The sequence below is a fragment of the Cottoperca gobio genome, chromosome 15, assembly GCF_900634415.1.
Source record: "Cottoperca gobio chromosome 15, fCotGob3.1, whole genome shotgun sequence".
Lineage (NCBI taxonomy): Eukaryota > Metazoa > Chordata > Actinopteri > Perciformes > Bovichtidae > Cottoperca > Cottoperca gobio.
Window position 1 is genome coordinate 22,293,622 of NC_041369.1, and position 16,334 is coordinate 22,309,955.

Sequence of the window (16,334 nt, forward strand, 5' to 3'; positions counted from 1 at the left end):
ATGTACAAAGAGCTCCATTCATTTTACATTTTTACAAAAACAGGTTAGACTTTCTAACTCTGAAATTCATTTGCAAACACACATTCTGCCTTTTGCACGCAAAAAGTAAACAATAAAGTTTCCAAACGTTTTATAAATGATGTTCTTGATCCTTAATTATCAATAAATAAATAGATCAGATTGATCACTAACATCTTTCACATCGAAACAAATAAATCATGCAGCTTTGAGGCTCTTCCACATCTAACAGGACGTCCAAACTGTCAATCAAGTAGCGGAAGCAGCGTGGAGGAGCTGCTGCTCGGGAAACTCATCGTTAACAATGAAACACAAACAGGTGATTTTTACAACACTGTTGTACTTATCTCATCATCTTCCCTTAAACATTACTAAAGTAAAAGTCCATAACAGTCATGCTATGATATATCATTTTAATAACTTCATTTCTGTCCCCACATCTCATGAATAAATAAATAAATACACAATCAAAGTATTTAACGATCCAGTGGTCGTCTAGAATAAATGTTGTCACCACATTAAACCCTCTCAGATGGTTTCCTCAAGTGTCACCATCTTCTATGTGCTAAAGTCTAACTATGGATGTCAGCTTATAAATAAACAATCAATTTAAGATACAAAAAGCTTGATAATAAAATATTAAATGCCGTTAGATGCATTGATGTCACATAAAACCTTTACCGTAAAAAGAAACACTGAAAAGTGTGCAGTATTCACATTATGTGTGTGTGTGTGTGTGTGTGTGTGTGTGTGTGTGTGTGTGTTATATGAAACATTTGTTTGTGTTTCACTTTAAGTTTGTTACTTTGTAGAAGTCGTCTCCACGACGACTGAACAACAACAAGATTCAATAACTGCTTCAACACGACTCCAGTGGTTGTGACCCATCGCACAACGTCACGGCAACAACTGTCAGACAGACAGACAGACAGACAGACAGACAGACAGACAGACAGAGAGACAGACAGACAGACAGACAGACAAAGGACAGACAGACAGACAGACAGACAAAGAGACAGACAGACAGACAGACAGACAAAGAGACAGACAGAGAGACAGACAGACAGACAGACAGAGAGGACAGACAGACAGAGAGACAGACAGAGAGACAGACAGACAGAGGATGATAGACAGACAGAGAGACAGACAGACAGACAGAGAGACAGACAGACAGAGAGATGACAGACAGACAGACAGACAGACAGACAGACAGACAGACAGACAGTTAGGTAGACAGACAGGACAGACAGACAGAGAGACAGACAGACAGACAGACAGAGAGACAGACAGACAGAGAGACAGACAGAGAGACAGACAGACAGAGAGATGATAGGACAGACAGAGAGACAGACAGACAGACAGAGAGACAGACAGACAGAGAGATGACAGACAGACAGACAGACAGACAGACAGACAGACAGACAGACAGACAGACAGACAGACAGACAGACAGACAGTTAGGTAGACAGACAGACAGACAGACAGATAGATGACAGATAGACAGACAGATAGATGACAGATAGACAGGACAGACAGACAGATGATAGGAAGATAGATGATAGACAGACAGACAGACAGACAGACAGATGATAGACAGATAGATGATAGACAGACGACAGACAGACAGACAGACAGATAGATGATAGACAGACAGACAGACAGACAGATAGATGATAGACAGACAGACAGACAGACAGACAGATGATAGACAGACAGACAGACAGACAGACAGACAGATAGATGACAGACAGACAGACAGACAGACAGATAGATGACAGACAGACAGATAGATGACAGACAGACAGACAGACAGACAGACAGACAGACAGACAGATAGATGACAGACAGACAGAAAGACAGACAGACAGACAGATACATAGAGAGGGTTGTCATGCAGGACAAACTGTTGGGTTTCAGTAAATAAAACGGGGTCTGGTTAAACGCTGGAGTCCAGCAGACTGCATGCGCGAATGGAAATACAAAATAAACCATTTAAAGCATCTTTAAAGAAAAGTATCAGTCTTTGGGGGGGGGGAGAAAGAAAGAGAGGGAGAGTGAGAAGGAGGCTGGGACATACTGGAGTCTCACACACATTTCACTTCAGTCCTCTGGAAGCTGATCTCATCCGTCTGCTGCTGGACCGAACATTTCTTCAAACATTTAGTGTTTCTGTCTCTCTGCTCGGAGCCTGAAGCCGTCTCAACATTAGAGTCAACAACTTCAGACACAAACTCTTGGAGCCACGTCAAACCACCTCACACACAAGTATCTTCTGCTCCTGAGGATCATTGGAAGGAAAGAGGAAGTGCCTTGCTCAAAGGCACCTCGACAGCAGCTGCTGACAAAGAGGAAAGCGGCTTCGTCAAGATTTTCTCGGGCAAACTGCGATCTTAAATCAGGTAAAGTGTGCGTCCTTCAGGTGGATTCTTTAACACAACATGCGTTTTACAACTTCAGATTTGATTCTCTAAATATTTACTTATAATCAATATCACACATTTAAATCATTCTAGTTTGAATTAATGTTGGTTTGATTTAGTGTGTCCTGCTTCATGTTATGTGTCGTGGTGGACAGTCCTCACTGGTATAAAGTGTGAGGCCTAGAAATCAAGTTCTTTTACTCCAAAATGTTTATTTTCCCTCAAGAACAACAACATTTAAATGCAGAAATAAAATGTGCAAAGACAATTTAACAGCCAGGAGCTCATAGCAGAGGAGCTTTGATCGGGACGGATCCGCTGCCACCATAAAGCGAGCGCACCTCACTTCCAGATTTACACAACATCTCATAAGTTTAACAATTCTGAAGAACAATAAAACTAAAACACTCCTGATATCAAATTCTAATGTTTCAAGAATTAGTGCGAGAACAACTACTTTTAGTGTTTCACAAAGTCGAGAACGTTTCCGAGCTCAGAGTAAAATATGAAATTGTGTGGAGAAGTATTTCTTTATCATGTTGAACGTTTAATACTTACTGTTATAAATAATGTTTATTATCAGATTACAAACATCCTCATGTTTATTATTTATTATCAAGCAGCGGAGCAAAGAGTGGTGTGTGTGTGTGTGTGTGTGTGTGTGTGTGTGTGTGTGTGTGTCTGTTATCGACACAGGATGCATAACAATACTGAGTGCTGGATAATGGGCACACACACACACTGACACACACACACACACATGCACGCAAAGGTCAAGCGAAAGTCTATAGAAGGAAGTAATATTGTTATTAATGATGCTGGGAGCACTTGTGAAAGACAAATACAGACACAATTTTTTCAAAGCCTTTGGGTTTCACAAAAACAGGAAGGGAGGGCATTTCAGGGATGTTTTCTAAATAAAGGACATTTTTACGCTGTTAAATTGTTTCAAAACGGGGTTTTCTGTCTTTTCTTTCACCCTCAGGCGGGTTAATTACATTTTATTTTTAGACAGCTTGTACAAAGCATCTTCTGAAACATCGCTCAAATCTGAACTCTGCAGTAAGAAGGTTAAAAATACAAGTTATCTATAAAAGATTCATTTATACATACGAAGTGAATTGAAGACACAGTATGACAGTGAAACCATCAGTGACATGTGGAGCGTGAATAATTCTGCTGCAGCGTGTTAAAGGCAAATGTGTTCTGCTGATTGTTATGTCACTTTGCCGTTTGATCTTCACTGTGCAGACGGATGTGTGTGTGTGCAGAGTTTGACATTCATCTGCTGAAGGAGGAAAGTTTAAATCTCAGTTCAACACGTGCACGTACGAGCACGATTTTGTCACATTACAACCATCCTGTAAGCCAATCATGGTGCAGTATGAGACGCACACAAGGGAGATGTGGAAACTTGAAACTTCCAGCGCGCGCGCACACACACACACACACACACACACACACACACACACACACACACACACACACACACACACACTAACTTTTCAGTGAAGTAGGCGACATGTTGTGCCCGGCAGTTTAAGGTATTCATAGATAACAAGGTAACGGAACCTTTTTGTTGGGAAGAAGTCTTTAAAGTCTTTTTTAAAAAGTGTATAATGATTTGAATAGAACAAGAGTATTTAGTCAATAGTAAAACAAAATGAAATAAATATTAGAGGACTATTAGAGGATAATATATAAATATATATAATATATAATATATATTAATATAAATATATTTATATATATATATATATATATTAATATATATATATATATATATATATATATATATATATATTAATATATATATAATATATATTATATATTAATAATATATATATTATTATATATTAATATATATATTATTATATATTAATATATATATTAATAATATATATATATATATATATATGTATAATATATTAATATATATATATATAGACTTTATGGTTAAATAAAGGTTAAAATAAAGAAATAAAATAATAAAATAGCTTCATCACATGTGAGCACTTCAGTTTATTTTTATTTAAAATGAAATGAAATAAATATTAGAGGACTGATATATATATTATATATTAATATATATATATAATATTAATATATAAATATATATATATATATAATATATTAATATTTAATACATAATATATATATCCTTAGCCTCTCTGGGAACCATCACCTTATCGTGGTGGAGAGGTTTGTGTGTCCCTATGAACCTGAGAGCTGTGTTGTCTGGAGCCTAGTGCTCCTGGTAGGGTCTCCCAAGGCAAATTGGTCTCAGGCGAGGGGCCAGACTAAGAATGGTTCAAAAACGACTTCATGAAAGAAAGGGAAAGGAAAGTAGAGACCATGCCCGGAGGAAGCCCGGGGCCCCCATCTGGAGCCAGGCCCAGAGGGAGGGCCCGACAGCGAGCGCCTGGTGGCCGGGTTTGCCACGGAGCCCGGTCGGGCACAGCCCGAAGAAGCTACGTGGTACCTCCAATCCATCCACCACTCATGGGAAAAACCACTGGGGTCGGGTGCGCTGTCACACGGATGGCAGTGATGGTCAGGGACCTCGACGGACCAGACCCGGGCAGCAGAGGCTGGCTCTGGGGACGTGGAGGTTGGGGGCATTGAACCTGAGTGGGCGATGTTCAAAACCTTTATTGCTGAAGCTGCGGTGATGAGCTGTGGTCTCAAGGTCTTAGGTGCCTCAAGGGGCGGTAACCCTCGAACACCGTGGTGGACCCCGGTGGTCAGGGAAGCCATCCGACTGAAGAAGGAGTCCTTCTGGGTTATGTTATCCGGGAGGAAACAGTTGCAGGGTATCGAAGGACTAGAAGGGCGGCAGCTTCTGCCGTGTCAGAGGCAAAGGAGCGGGTGTGGGAGAAGTTCGGAGAAGCTATGGAGAAGGACTTTCGGTCGGCACCAAGGTGCTTCTGGAAAACCATCCGGCACCTCAGGAGGGGGAAGCGAGGAACCATCTAAGCTGTGTACAGCAAGGGTGGGACCCTGCTGACTTCAACTGAGAAGGTTATCGGCCGGTGGAAGGAGCACTTTGAGGACATCCTAAATCCGACTAACACGCCCTCTATGGTAGAGGCAGAGTTGGAAGCTGATGGGGGATCATCGTCAATTTCCCTAATGGAAGTCACTGAGGTAGTCAAACAACTCCACAGTGGCAAAGCCGCAGGGGTTGATGATATCCGTCCAGAAATGCTGAAGGCTTTGGGTGTTGAGGGGCTGTCTTGGTTGACACGCCTCGTCAACATTGCGTGGAAGTCTGGGACAGTGCCTAAGGGTTGGCAGACCGGGGTGGTGGTTCCCCTATTTAAGGGGGACCAGAGAGTGTGTGCCAACTACAGGGGTATCACACTTCTCAGCCTCCCTGGTAAAGTCTACTCCAAGGTACTGGAAAGGAGGGTTCGGCCGGTAGTCGAACCTCTGATTGAAGAGGAACAATGCGGATTCCGTCCTGGTCGTGGAACAACAGACCAACTCTTTACTCTTGCAAGGATCCTGGAGGGGGCCTGGGAGTACGCCCATCCGGTCTACATGTGTTTTGTGGATCTGGAGAAGGCGTATGACCGGGTCCCCCTGGGTGATACTGTGGGAGGTGCTGCGGGAGTATGGGGGGAGGGGGTCACTTTTGAGGGCCATCCAATCCCTGTACGCCCAAAGCGAGAGTTGTGTCCGGATACTTGGCAGTAAGTCGGATTCGTTTCCAGTGAATGTTGGCCTCCGCCTAGGGCTGCGCTTTATCACCAATCCTGTTCGTGATTTTCATGGACAGGATATCGAGGCGTAGTCGTGGAGGAGAGGGCTTGCAGTTCGGTGACCTGAGGATCTCATCACTGCTCTTTGCAGATGATGTGGTCCTTATGGCATCATCGGTCTGTGACCTTCAACAGTCACTGGATCGGTTCGCAGCCGAGTGTGCAGCGGTTGGGATGAGGATCAGCACCTCTAAATCTGAGGCCATGGCTCTCAGCAGGAAACCGGTGGATTGCCTACTCCGGGTAGGGAATGAGCCATTACCCCAAGTGAAGGAGTTCAAGTACCTCGGGGTCTTGTTCGCGAGTGAGGGGACGATGGAGCTAGAGATTGGCCGGAGAATCGGAGCAGCGGGGGCGGTACTACAGTCACTTTACCGCACCGTTGTGACGAAAAGAGAGCTGAGCCAGAAGGCAAAGCTCTCAATATACCGGTCGATCTTCGTTCCTACCCTCACCTGTGGTCATGAAGGCTGGGTCATGACCGAAAGAACGAGATCACGGGTACAAGCGGCCGAAATGGGTTTTATCAGACGGGTGGCTAGCGTCTCCCTTAGAGATAGGGTGAGAAGCTCAGCCATCCGTGAGAGACTCGGAGTAGAGCCGCTGCTCCTTTACGTTGAAAGGAGCCAGTTGAGGTGGTTCAGGCATCTAGTAAGGATGCCACCTGGGCGCCTCCCTAGGGAGGTGTTCCAGGCACGTCCAGCTGGGAGGAGACCCCGGGGAAGACCCAGGACTCGGTGGAGAGATTATATCTCCTCACTGGGAACGCCTCAGGATCCCCCAGTCAGAGCTGGAGGATGTGGCCCGGAGAAGGGAAGATTGGGGTTCCTTACTGGAGCTGCTGCCCCCGCGACCCGACCCGGATAAGCGGTAGATGATGGATATTGATATTAATATATATATATATATATATATATATATATATATATAATATATTAATATATTATATTATACATATAGACTTTCTGGTTAAATAAAGGTTAAAATAAAGAAATAGAGTAAATAAAATAATAAAATAGCTTCATCACATTATTATCTGAGTTTGTGATCAATTAATTTGCTCATACTATCAAATAGCTGTTCCTTCTAATCTCAATCTAAATAATCTAACCTATGCTGTCCAGATATAGATAGGAGACAAGCATATATATATATATATATATATATATATATATATATATGAGACGAGCAGGCAACACAAAGTATTTCCTCTTACAACGTCATGACTGAATGAAACAGCAAATTAGAACTTTCTCTCAGGACAAACACTTAAATGTATAGACTGTTGGAACTGCTGTTTTATACTTCTAGTATTCTTTGTATTTTACAGAGAGAGAGAGAGTGTGTGTGTGTGTGTGTGTGTGTGTGTGTGTGTGTGTGTGTGTGTGTGTGTGTGTTTACAGTTAGACGTCTAGTTTTCCTTCCCCAGAGACAGACGGAGGGAAGTGTGGGAACCGAGAGTGAAGCTAAACTAAGACATGGGCACAGACATTTTTATTAATGGGGTCAGGGCCTGGCTGAAGAGAGGGTCACAGGATCAAGATTCAAGATAAAACACACACACACACACACACACACACACACACACACACACACACACACACACACACACACACACACACACACACACACGGGAGGAGGGTTTTTAACACAGACTGAGGTGCTGAAGATGAAGATGATGCAGAATATAATTTAGTCATTGTGCATATTTAACTGTGTGTAACCTTTGCTGAATATAATATATATTTTTAAACATCACAAAGCACAAGTGTTTTAAAATCAATAAATATAAATTAAATAAATATATTTTATATATAAATAAAAATAATAGAAACCCTTTATAATTCCTGTTACTGGTTTCAGCAGACGTTACCCATATTAAACTTAAAGGTTCATAAATATATATATATATATATATATATATATATATATATATATATATATATATCATATCTATTGTGAATATCTTTCTGTCATCATTTCTGCGCGTGGTAAAAAACGTGATTAATATTTATCTCATTATTTTAAACATTATTATTAATTTTACATCTAACGGCACTGAAGAACATTAGTGTTCATGATAAAAGAACAAAAACAATTGAATTTAAATGAAAGTTTCTTGTTGCTCCTGCAGCAGTTTGCTTTATAATTTTAAGATGCTTTTAGCTGAAGTTTTGTTTTTTGTTCAAATAAACCACAAATTAGATCACGAGACGCCTGAATGTGACGCGGCTGCAGACGTATAAACCCGTCTGTGCTCTCTGTTCCTCAGGTGAAGCCTGTACCTGCAGCGTGACTGCGAAGACATACAAGACATTTAAAAGAAGTCTGTGCTGAGCTGTAACCGGTCATGGCAGACTGGAGCCTGCTGGGAAACTTCCTGGAGGAAGTACAGGAGCACTCTACCTCAGTTGGCAAGGTACACACACACACACACACACACACACACACACACACACACACACACACACACACACACACACACACACACACACACACACACACACACACACACACACACACACACACACACACACACACACATTGCATGCCAGGCAGCACGGCACCAGTCTGACTTCCTCTGAAGATGGAAGCAGACATATACAAACATTCATATATTTCTACATCATCCTGTTTATTTCTGTGTCCCAGTTCAGTTTACAAAGTAGGACTGCTGAAGAAAGTCATTCAAATAATGTAAAATAACAGATTCTATGTAAATCCCACTTTAAATGTTCATCAATTGTTTCTCCTCAGGATTTATTTTAATGTCTAAGACAGTTGTACGTTTCATTTTAACCTGAAATGACCTGTAATAATGTAATAAAAACACACATTTGTCCAGACTTCTTATGACATTTTCAAATCTTTCTACATAGTTCCTACATGTCTCCCATTATTTCCCTCCCTTGTTGTTTCTGGCTCCACAGGTGTGGCTGACCGTCCTGTTTATCTTCCGTATCCTGGTGCTCGGGACTGCTGCTGAGTCGTCGTGGGGAGACGAACAGGAAGATTTCAACTGCGACACCGAACAGCCGGGCTGCGAGAACGTTTGTTATGACCGAGCTTTCCCTATAGCTCATATACGATACTGGGTAATACACCAGCTCATGTCTGTCATGTCAGATTAGGAGATTATAGAGTCATTCATTCCTGCAGTGACAGACTACACGTTAGTCCCCGACCAATCACAACGCGGATAAATCTGTTGTCACGCCCAATTAAATTAAACCTAAATCATAAAGCATATTTCATGCAACACAATGTTCCTTACTTAAAAATGACATAATAAAACACACACACACACACACACACACACACACACACACACACACACACACACACACACACACACACACACACACACACACACACACACACACACACACACACACACACACACTGTAGTCTGCTTGATATGAATTCATTTCTCAGCGTGGGACTTTGATAAAAAAAAGCCCCGTTTTTGAGATGGTCGATCTTGTGAGATGATTAATTCGGCTCGTAAAACTTAGATCGCTGTCTGTGATTACACCCAGATTTCAAGCTTCGCTTTTACTCTCCAGAGAGCGAAATCTGAGATAATCTGCAATTTTCCGTCCTCTGAGCGTTTGCACCAAAGATGAGTTTTTCATGCTTTGTCTTTGTTCAATTGCAAAAAAAGATTGCTCTGACATCCAAAGCTAAACGTCATTAATACGCCGAGTTAAGGAATGTAAGGGATCGAGATCAGGAGAAAGGCTTATGTACAGTTGTGAATTATCTGCATAATTATGGCCACTTATTGTATTTTGAGACACATAACATCCGTTCTGTCCGAGACAAACGACTGCACGTCCACCAGCTCAGCGGCAGATTCTAACTCTTCCAGTAAAACACAGTTGTGATTTTGGATGCATTTCGAGCAGATGAGTTTTCCTGATATGTTTAGGAACTTTTAACACAACTCTCCGTCTGTAATAAGTGTTTTCTACTGCTATTATGGGATGTTATCGTGTAGTCTGAGCCCAGCATTAGGCGTCTCCGTGTGGGGAATCTTTTCTTGAAGATGCGTTTAAAGAAACTCAAATATCTCCAAGTTTATTGAACACAAGAATAACTTTGTTTCATTGAACAACTGTGTTCGTGTTGAACGCTCTGTGAAGGGATTCTCATACTAAACCGGCTGCTTCTCCTCTAATTGAAACATGAAAGTGCAAAACTTTAACATCCCACACATGAAACCATGAAGCAGCGTGGAGCTCAGGGTCTTTCAAGAATTTGGACATCGTGAAAAAACAAATTTGTTGGTTTAGTCCTTTAATTTTGAGCATCACTAACCTTTCATTCTGATCCCCTCGCAGGTGCTCCAGATCGTGTTTGTGTCCACTCCCAGTCTGATCTACATGGGCCACGCCATGCACACTGTTCGCACAGAGGAGAAGAGGAGGAGCAGAGAGGAGGAGGAGGAGGGAGAGGGGGGAGGGAGAGAAGAGGACACAGGGGGAGGTGGAGGAGGAGGAGGAAGAGGAGAGAAACAGGGGAGGAAAGAAGAGGAGGACAGAGGTCAGTCAGCGGGACGAGTCCGTCTGAGGGGAGCGCTGCTGCAGACCTACATCCTGAGTATACTCATACGCAGCATCATGGAGGTACATATTATATGTGATGCATTGTACATTATACATGACAGCATAGCGTGATATATTATGATAATACTGTTATTAAGAAAACTAAAAAGCAGAAGTGGGAGTCAGATTCGATGACTTCAGACTTGACCAAATCAAAAAAGATTTGCAACCCGACTTTAACACCCATCACCTACTTGTGACTTCACTCGAGACAGTATCTGAAGAGACACACCCTGCGTCCCAACACCCAGACTACTACCCTATTTAGTACACCAGAAGAAGAAGTAGTATGTCCCAATACATATGCAGATACAAATGCAGTGGGGCAAAAATACCAGGATGTCCTGTCGTATTTTCCAGTGTGCAAGCCAGCGTGCTTTTCTGGCTATTCTGCCCCACAATCCTTTGCACGGCAGATATATGAGCACGAGGGTCAAAGTTCGAGGCGCCATGTAAGGACGAAGTACTAAAGTATGAGTTTAAGAAGGTGTGAGAACACTGAGGAGACAACCACTGACTTACTAACGTACTTACTGAGCACCAGATGGGTTAAAAGATGATATCAAAGATACATTTCGTTTGGGTCGGAGGGGGATGCATTTGTTCAGGACTCGGGACTCGAGTCCAAAGACTGGAGACTAACTTGTAAATGGTGAACGCAGTGTGTTTATAAAGCTCTTTACTTGTCTGTATGTATTCCTCCGTATACAACGTGCAGTAAAGGCTGACTGTGATTGGACCTCCATACAGGTGGTGTTTCTGGTACTCCAGTACTTCATGTATGGAGTCTTCCTCCATCCTCTGTATGTCTGTCAGGTAAAACCAGAAATCCTGCTCAGTTCATTCTACGTATAAAACATGATATTCAGGCCTACAGTCTTACCCTGTCCCTCTCCCCCTCCCTCTCAGGCCTTGCCGTGTCCACATATGGTGAACTGTTACGTCTCCAGGCCGACAGAGAAAAACGTCTTCATAGTGTTCATGATGACGGTGTCGGCCGTCTCTCTGGCTCTCAGCGTGCTCGAGCTGCACCACCTGGCCTGGAGACACTGCTGCCGGTACAGTAGGAACTGTGTGTGTGTGTGTGTGTGTGTGTGTGTGTGTGTGTGTGTGTGTGTGAGTGTGTTGTTCTTCATGGGAGAAGTTTGATTTTAAAAATACCAACATTTTATAGGTACTTTACTTTTACGAGCCGAATTAATCATCTCACAAGATCGACCATCTCAAAAACGGGGCTTTTTTTTAATGAAAGTCCCACGCTGAGAAATTAATTCATAACAAGCAGACTACTGTCACAGTTCATTCACTGACCTCCCAGAATCAGCAGCGACGCCAGATGATTTAAAGTGTGTGTGTGTGTGTGTGTGCACTGAAGTACAATTGTATAGGTACTTTATTATTTGAACTTATTGTCTTTGGAGTTTGTTTTGCAAAAACTAAACAGCCCGCGGCTGCTGTCGACTCTCAAACATTTATATTTTATTATTTACTTTATGATTAATAGCTGAACAAGGAAGGATGGTTTCATGCTGATCAAAAACTAATTAGAAAAAGGAGAATAATGCGTGTATCCGCCCCGTGACTCGGTTCTGTCCATGGCTTCCTTCTTGGCTCGCACTACATCCGTCCACCAAGTTTCATAAAGATCGGGCCGATAGTTTTCTCGTAATCCTGCTGACGAACAAACAAACTGAACATAAGAAATAAGCTGGTGGGCCGGAGGTAATAGATGAATAGCTGCTGTTAAAAGTTGTTAACTTTCAAATGTAAACTACGAGTAAGAAGGGGAACTCCGCCGAGTCCACACACACACTATTCAGCCGGGGAGGAGATTTGTAAAGAAGTAAATCTCATCTTGTTATCTTGGATTGAGCTTTTTAAGAATTCTAATGTATCACAGAAAGCCTGTGTTGCAGGCTGGGGGGCAAGGATACTGAAAGACATGGGAAGTTATCAGATAGGGAGGGGTGAACAAAAGCATGCTGTTAGTTTCATTACTGGAGTTCAACCTTAAGCTTTCTAATGTTTGTAACGTTTCATTGTTTTTATGGTCTTTATTATCTTTATTATTATTATTATTATTATTATTATAATTAACTTCACTTTCTTAATTACAGCTAAAACTTATTGTTGTAATTGTTTGGGGTGAGATTTGTTAACTGGCTGAATCTCCTCGTTCCAGGCGCTACTACTTGACACGAAGGAAGGCCGCCGCTCAAGCTAAAGCCTCGCTGTCCCAGCAGCACTCTCTGACACCTCCACCGCCCCCGACCCCACCTCCAGACTTCAGCCAGTGTGTGATTGGCTCCTCGCACTTCCTGCCCCTCCCTTTCCCAAACCACCGACTGGCTAACCAACAAAACTCCGAGAACATGGCAACTGAGAAGCACAAAATGGCCGCCGCAGAGGAGGTAACCCTCCTCCAGATGAGCTGCTACTCGCCCGGATGGCAGAAGACTAGTAACGATCAGATCCAAGATGGCGGATACCTGAGGACCGACACTAACTCCTACAGCCCTGGGAGCAGGGAGATCAGCTGCCCGCAGGTCCAGAGTGGCGGCCCAGGCGGGCTGTTGCTTTGCCCGAACGGAGGGCTCTGCCAGAAGGACAAACGAAGGTTCAGCAGAATCAGCGGGACGAGCAGCCGAACGAGAGCAGACGACCTCTCGGTTTAGAAAGAAAGCAGGAAATTCAACTTCTCACACACCTGCGGAACAAACTGAGACATATTTTCCCCCTTTATGCAGGAAACTAATAAACAAAGTTTCTGACCTGAGACAGCTGGAGGAGTCGGTGCCCACACATGTAACAAACACCAGTGAGAGTCCACTCTGCGACTTGATAAGGACTCTCCCCAAACACGTGCGTTTATGCTAAAGCGGACTGTTTAATGCGCTTCAACAGATGCATAATGTCTCACACTTGTCCAGGCAGCGACTGTTTGTGAGCAAGTGTTTTAAAAAGGAAGGTTTTAGCAAAAACAGCACGTGTTTGGGAAGTGGTGAGCATACGATCAGATAAATGACTCGGATTATTCTGCACGAGTTGTGTGAGATCTTGTAAACGGAGATTTTGATGTTTTGGCCCCAATTTACCTCAATTCATCCCTGTTTCAGATTTTTCTTCCAGCGTGGAGGCACGAGAGAAAAGCAAAGTTTTTTTCCACAAATTCACGGCAACACGTGGTGAGGTATTGATATGCAAATGGTCATTTTGGCGGTGAAATATTCCCTTTAGCATCATCTAAATGCGGACGATCCTTAAGAGCTTAAAACCGCAAGCTGATACAAGTCTGAGATAGAGATGGAAACTGCTCTGATCACACTGCACTCGGGTCATTTGTTCTCTCTGATAGTAAACCTGTTGGTTACATTTTGAAAAGATGATTTTTCTGCAGTTGCAGGAACAGATTCCTGCAGAAACCTTTATACTAAATCAGCAGCTGTTATCTCTGGTGATGGAAGCTGTGAAGGAAAGTCACTCTGGACTGGAAGTTTCTGCAACTTAAAGCAAATGTTCTCTCCACAGGACGCTTCATGACAAATGTTCCTTCTGAAGGTTGACAAACCTTTAAATCAGACGGCTATTTTAGTGCTCAAATTCAGAATTTGCCCATGAAAAAGCCACCTGATTAAAGGCTTTTTAACTTCTTGTCAGAAGCAAGGTGAAGTTGCTTTGGACCTTTCTTCTCTTTTGAACTTTTGTGACCCCTAAGAGCATCTTCATTACACTCGTTTAAACTTCTGAGCATACTGGACCTTTTCTTGTTTGAAAGCTGATAGGAGAACTAGTTGTGTCTCTGCAGCTTGTACCAGAGACTGCACAGCGCTGTTTCATAGTGGTCTAACCGATGTTGTTGTTTAGGGGCTGTTCTCTACACCGGACTGACTAACAGCCCTTCAATGAACCCAGGAAACTAACAACCGAGCCTCACATCAGTGAAACACTGGAGGCCGTTGGGAACGTTTTGACCCCTCGAGCAGCCAAAGTTTTACCTGGTGACTGAGCCTAACGTCATTCTCAGTAAAGGAACAGGAACTTAGTATTTCTGTTCGACTGTTATTAGTTTGTCAGAGTATCCAAGAGCCGCACGTGTTTCACTGGATGCAGATGTTGGTTGAAGCGCTTCCTCTGTGGATATAAATATGAAGCACACAATGCTAACTGCATCATTATACTCACACTTTTTAAAAGGTTCATATTTGAATGGTGTTTTTAGGATGAGTTGCACTGTGTGGGGGTCACAGCTGAACTCAAACACTCTTTACAATCTCAAACGTGGGTTGTTGTTTTTTATTTGCAAATTGTACTGTAAAGATTGACACTTTTTTTCAAATATTGATGTGATTACTAATATCAATGATGTAGTTTTATATTTATTATTCTCTTCAATAATGTGAATGGTGTATGTTTATAAAACTTTGCAGATAAAACTTTGAAAGAACAGTTTTAAGTCTATTCTGTCTCTAAAATGCTTATAATAGTAAAAAATACAGTTTTGTCTATAAGATGGAAATGATAAGAGGAATATCATGTTCTTTTTAATTTATGCAGCAATTAACTGTGACTCTGGAGGTCAACTGGAGGTCAACTGGAGGTCGTCTGGAAACCTGCTGCTAATTAGTATTTAACCTAACATGACTCAGTTGTGCAGCTGCGGATAAATTACTGCTGTCATTGCTTGAATAGTTCTTACTCTTAGACTTATTAATCACTGATTGAGCAGTTTAACATTAATGATGTCTCTGTTGTAATCAAGTGTCCCAGTAAACCTCCACAGTGTGTAACCCTAACCCTAACCCTAACCCTAACCCTAACCCTGAAACTGAAGCAGCTAAACGGAAACCTGTGCTTTTTCTGCTGTAAAATGTGAAAATGTTTTCCATGAAAAAATGTCAGATTTCACACGACTGCTGTCAAAAAGATCTGTTAACAACTAAATTGTTTTATTATTAATAAGATGTTCTCTCTATCAATCGCTTTACATCAAGTTCAGGTGCCACATTGTTCCTTTCATATATCAGTATTTTCATCTTTGTAAAAAAGAATAAATCAGGATCTCCAGTATTTAGATCAAGTAGGTGTTATAATTATAATAATAATAATAATAATTATAATAATAATAATAATAATAAATTGTATTTATAGGTGCACTTTTCATTTGAGTAAACAAAATTCAAAGTGCTAAAAAGTGTTACAACTACGTCAGATGTTTTTTCAAGGTTTTAGATACACATTTAATAATTTAATTAATTTAATTTAATAATTCATAATTAAGGACTCGGATCAGTAAGACGTGCACTGAATGTGCATATTGTAAATTAGTAATTTGTACCCTTGAAACACTTAAATACTATTTTAACAATAATTTGTTTGCATGAATTAACAGAACAGAAACAATCTTTGTATCCTGTTCATACATTAAAAACATTAAAGATAACACAATGTTGTGTTCACATCTCAGTCCGAAATAAAAACATGTGTGACATCAATCTGTAACTTCAGTTATTACTGCTGAAATAATT

General features: G+C 41.7%; 1 protein-coding gene across 1 annotated transcript; it reads left to right on the plus strand.

Moving 5' to 3' along the window:
- Positions 1-2,125: 2,125 nt before the first annotated feature.
- LOC115020468 (gap junction alpha-5 protein-like) lies at positions 2,126-15,765 on the plus strand. Its single transcript, XM_029450519.1, has 7 exons — positions 2,126-2,417; positions 8,475-8,621; positions 9,133-9,297; positions 10,546-10,830; positions 11,560-11,625; positions 11,719-11,867; positions 12,992-15,765. The coding sequence occupies exons 2-7, from the start codon at positions 8,553-8,555 to the stop codon at positions 13,482-13,484; spliced, it is 1,227 nt and encodes a 408-aa protein (XP_029306379.1). The 5' UTR covers positions 2,126-2,417; positions 8,475-8,552; the 3' UTR covers positions 13,485-15,765.
- The last annotated feature ends 569 nt before the right edge of the window (positions 15,766-16,334 follow it).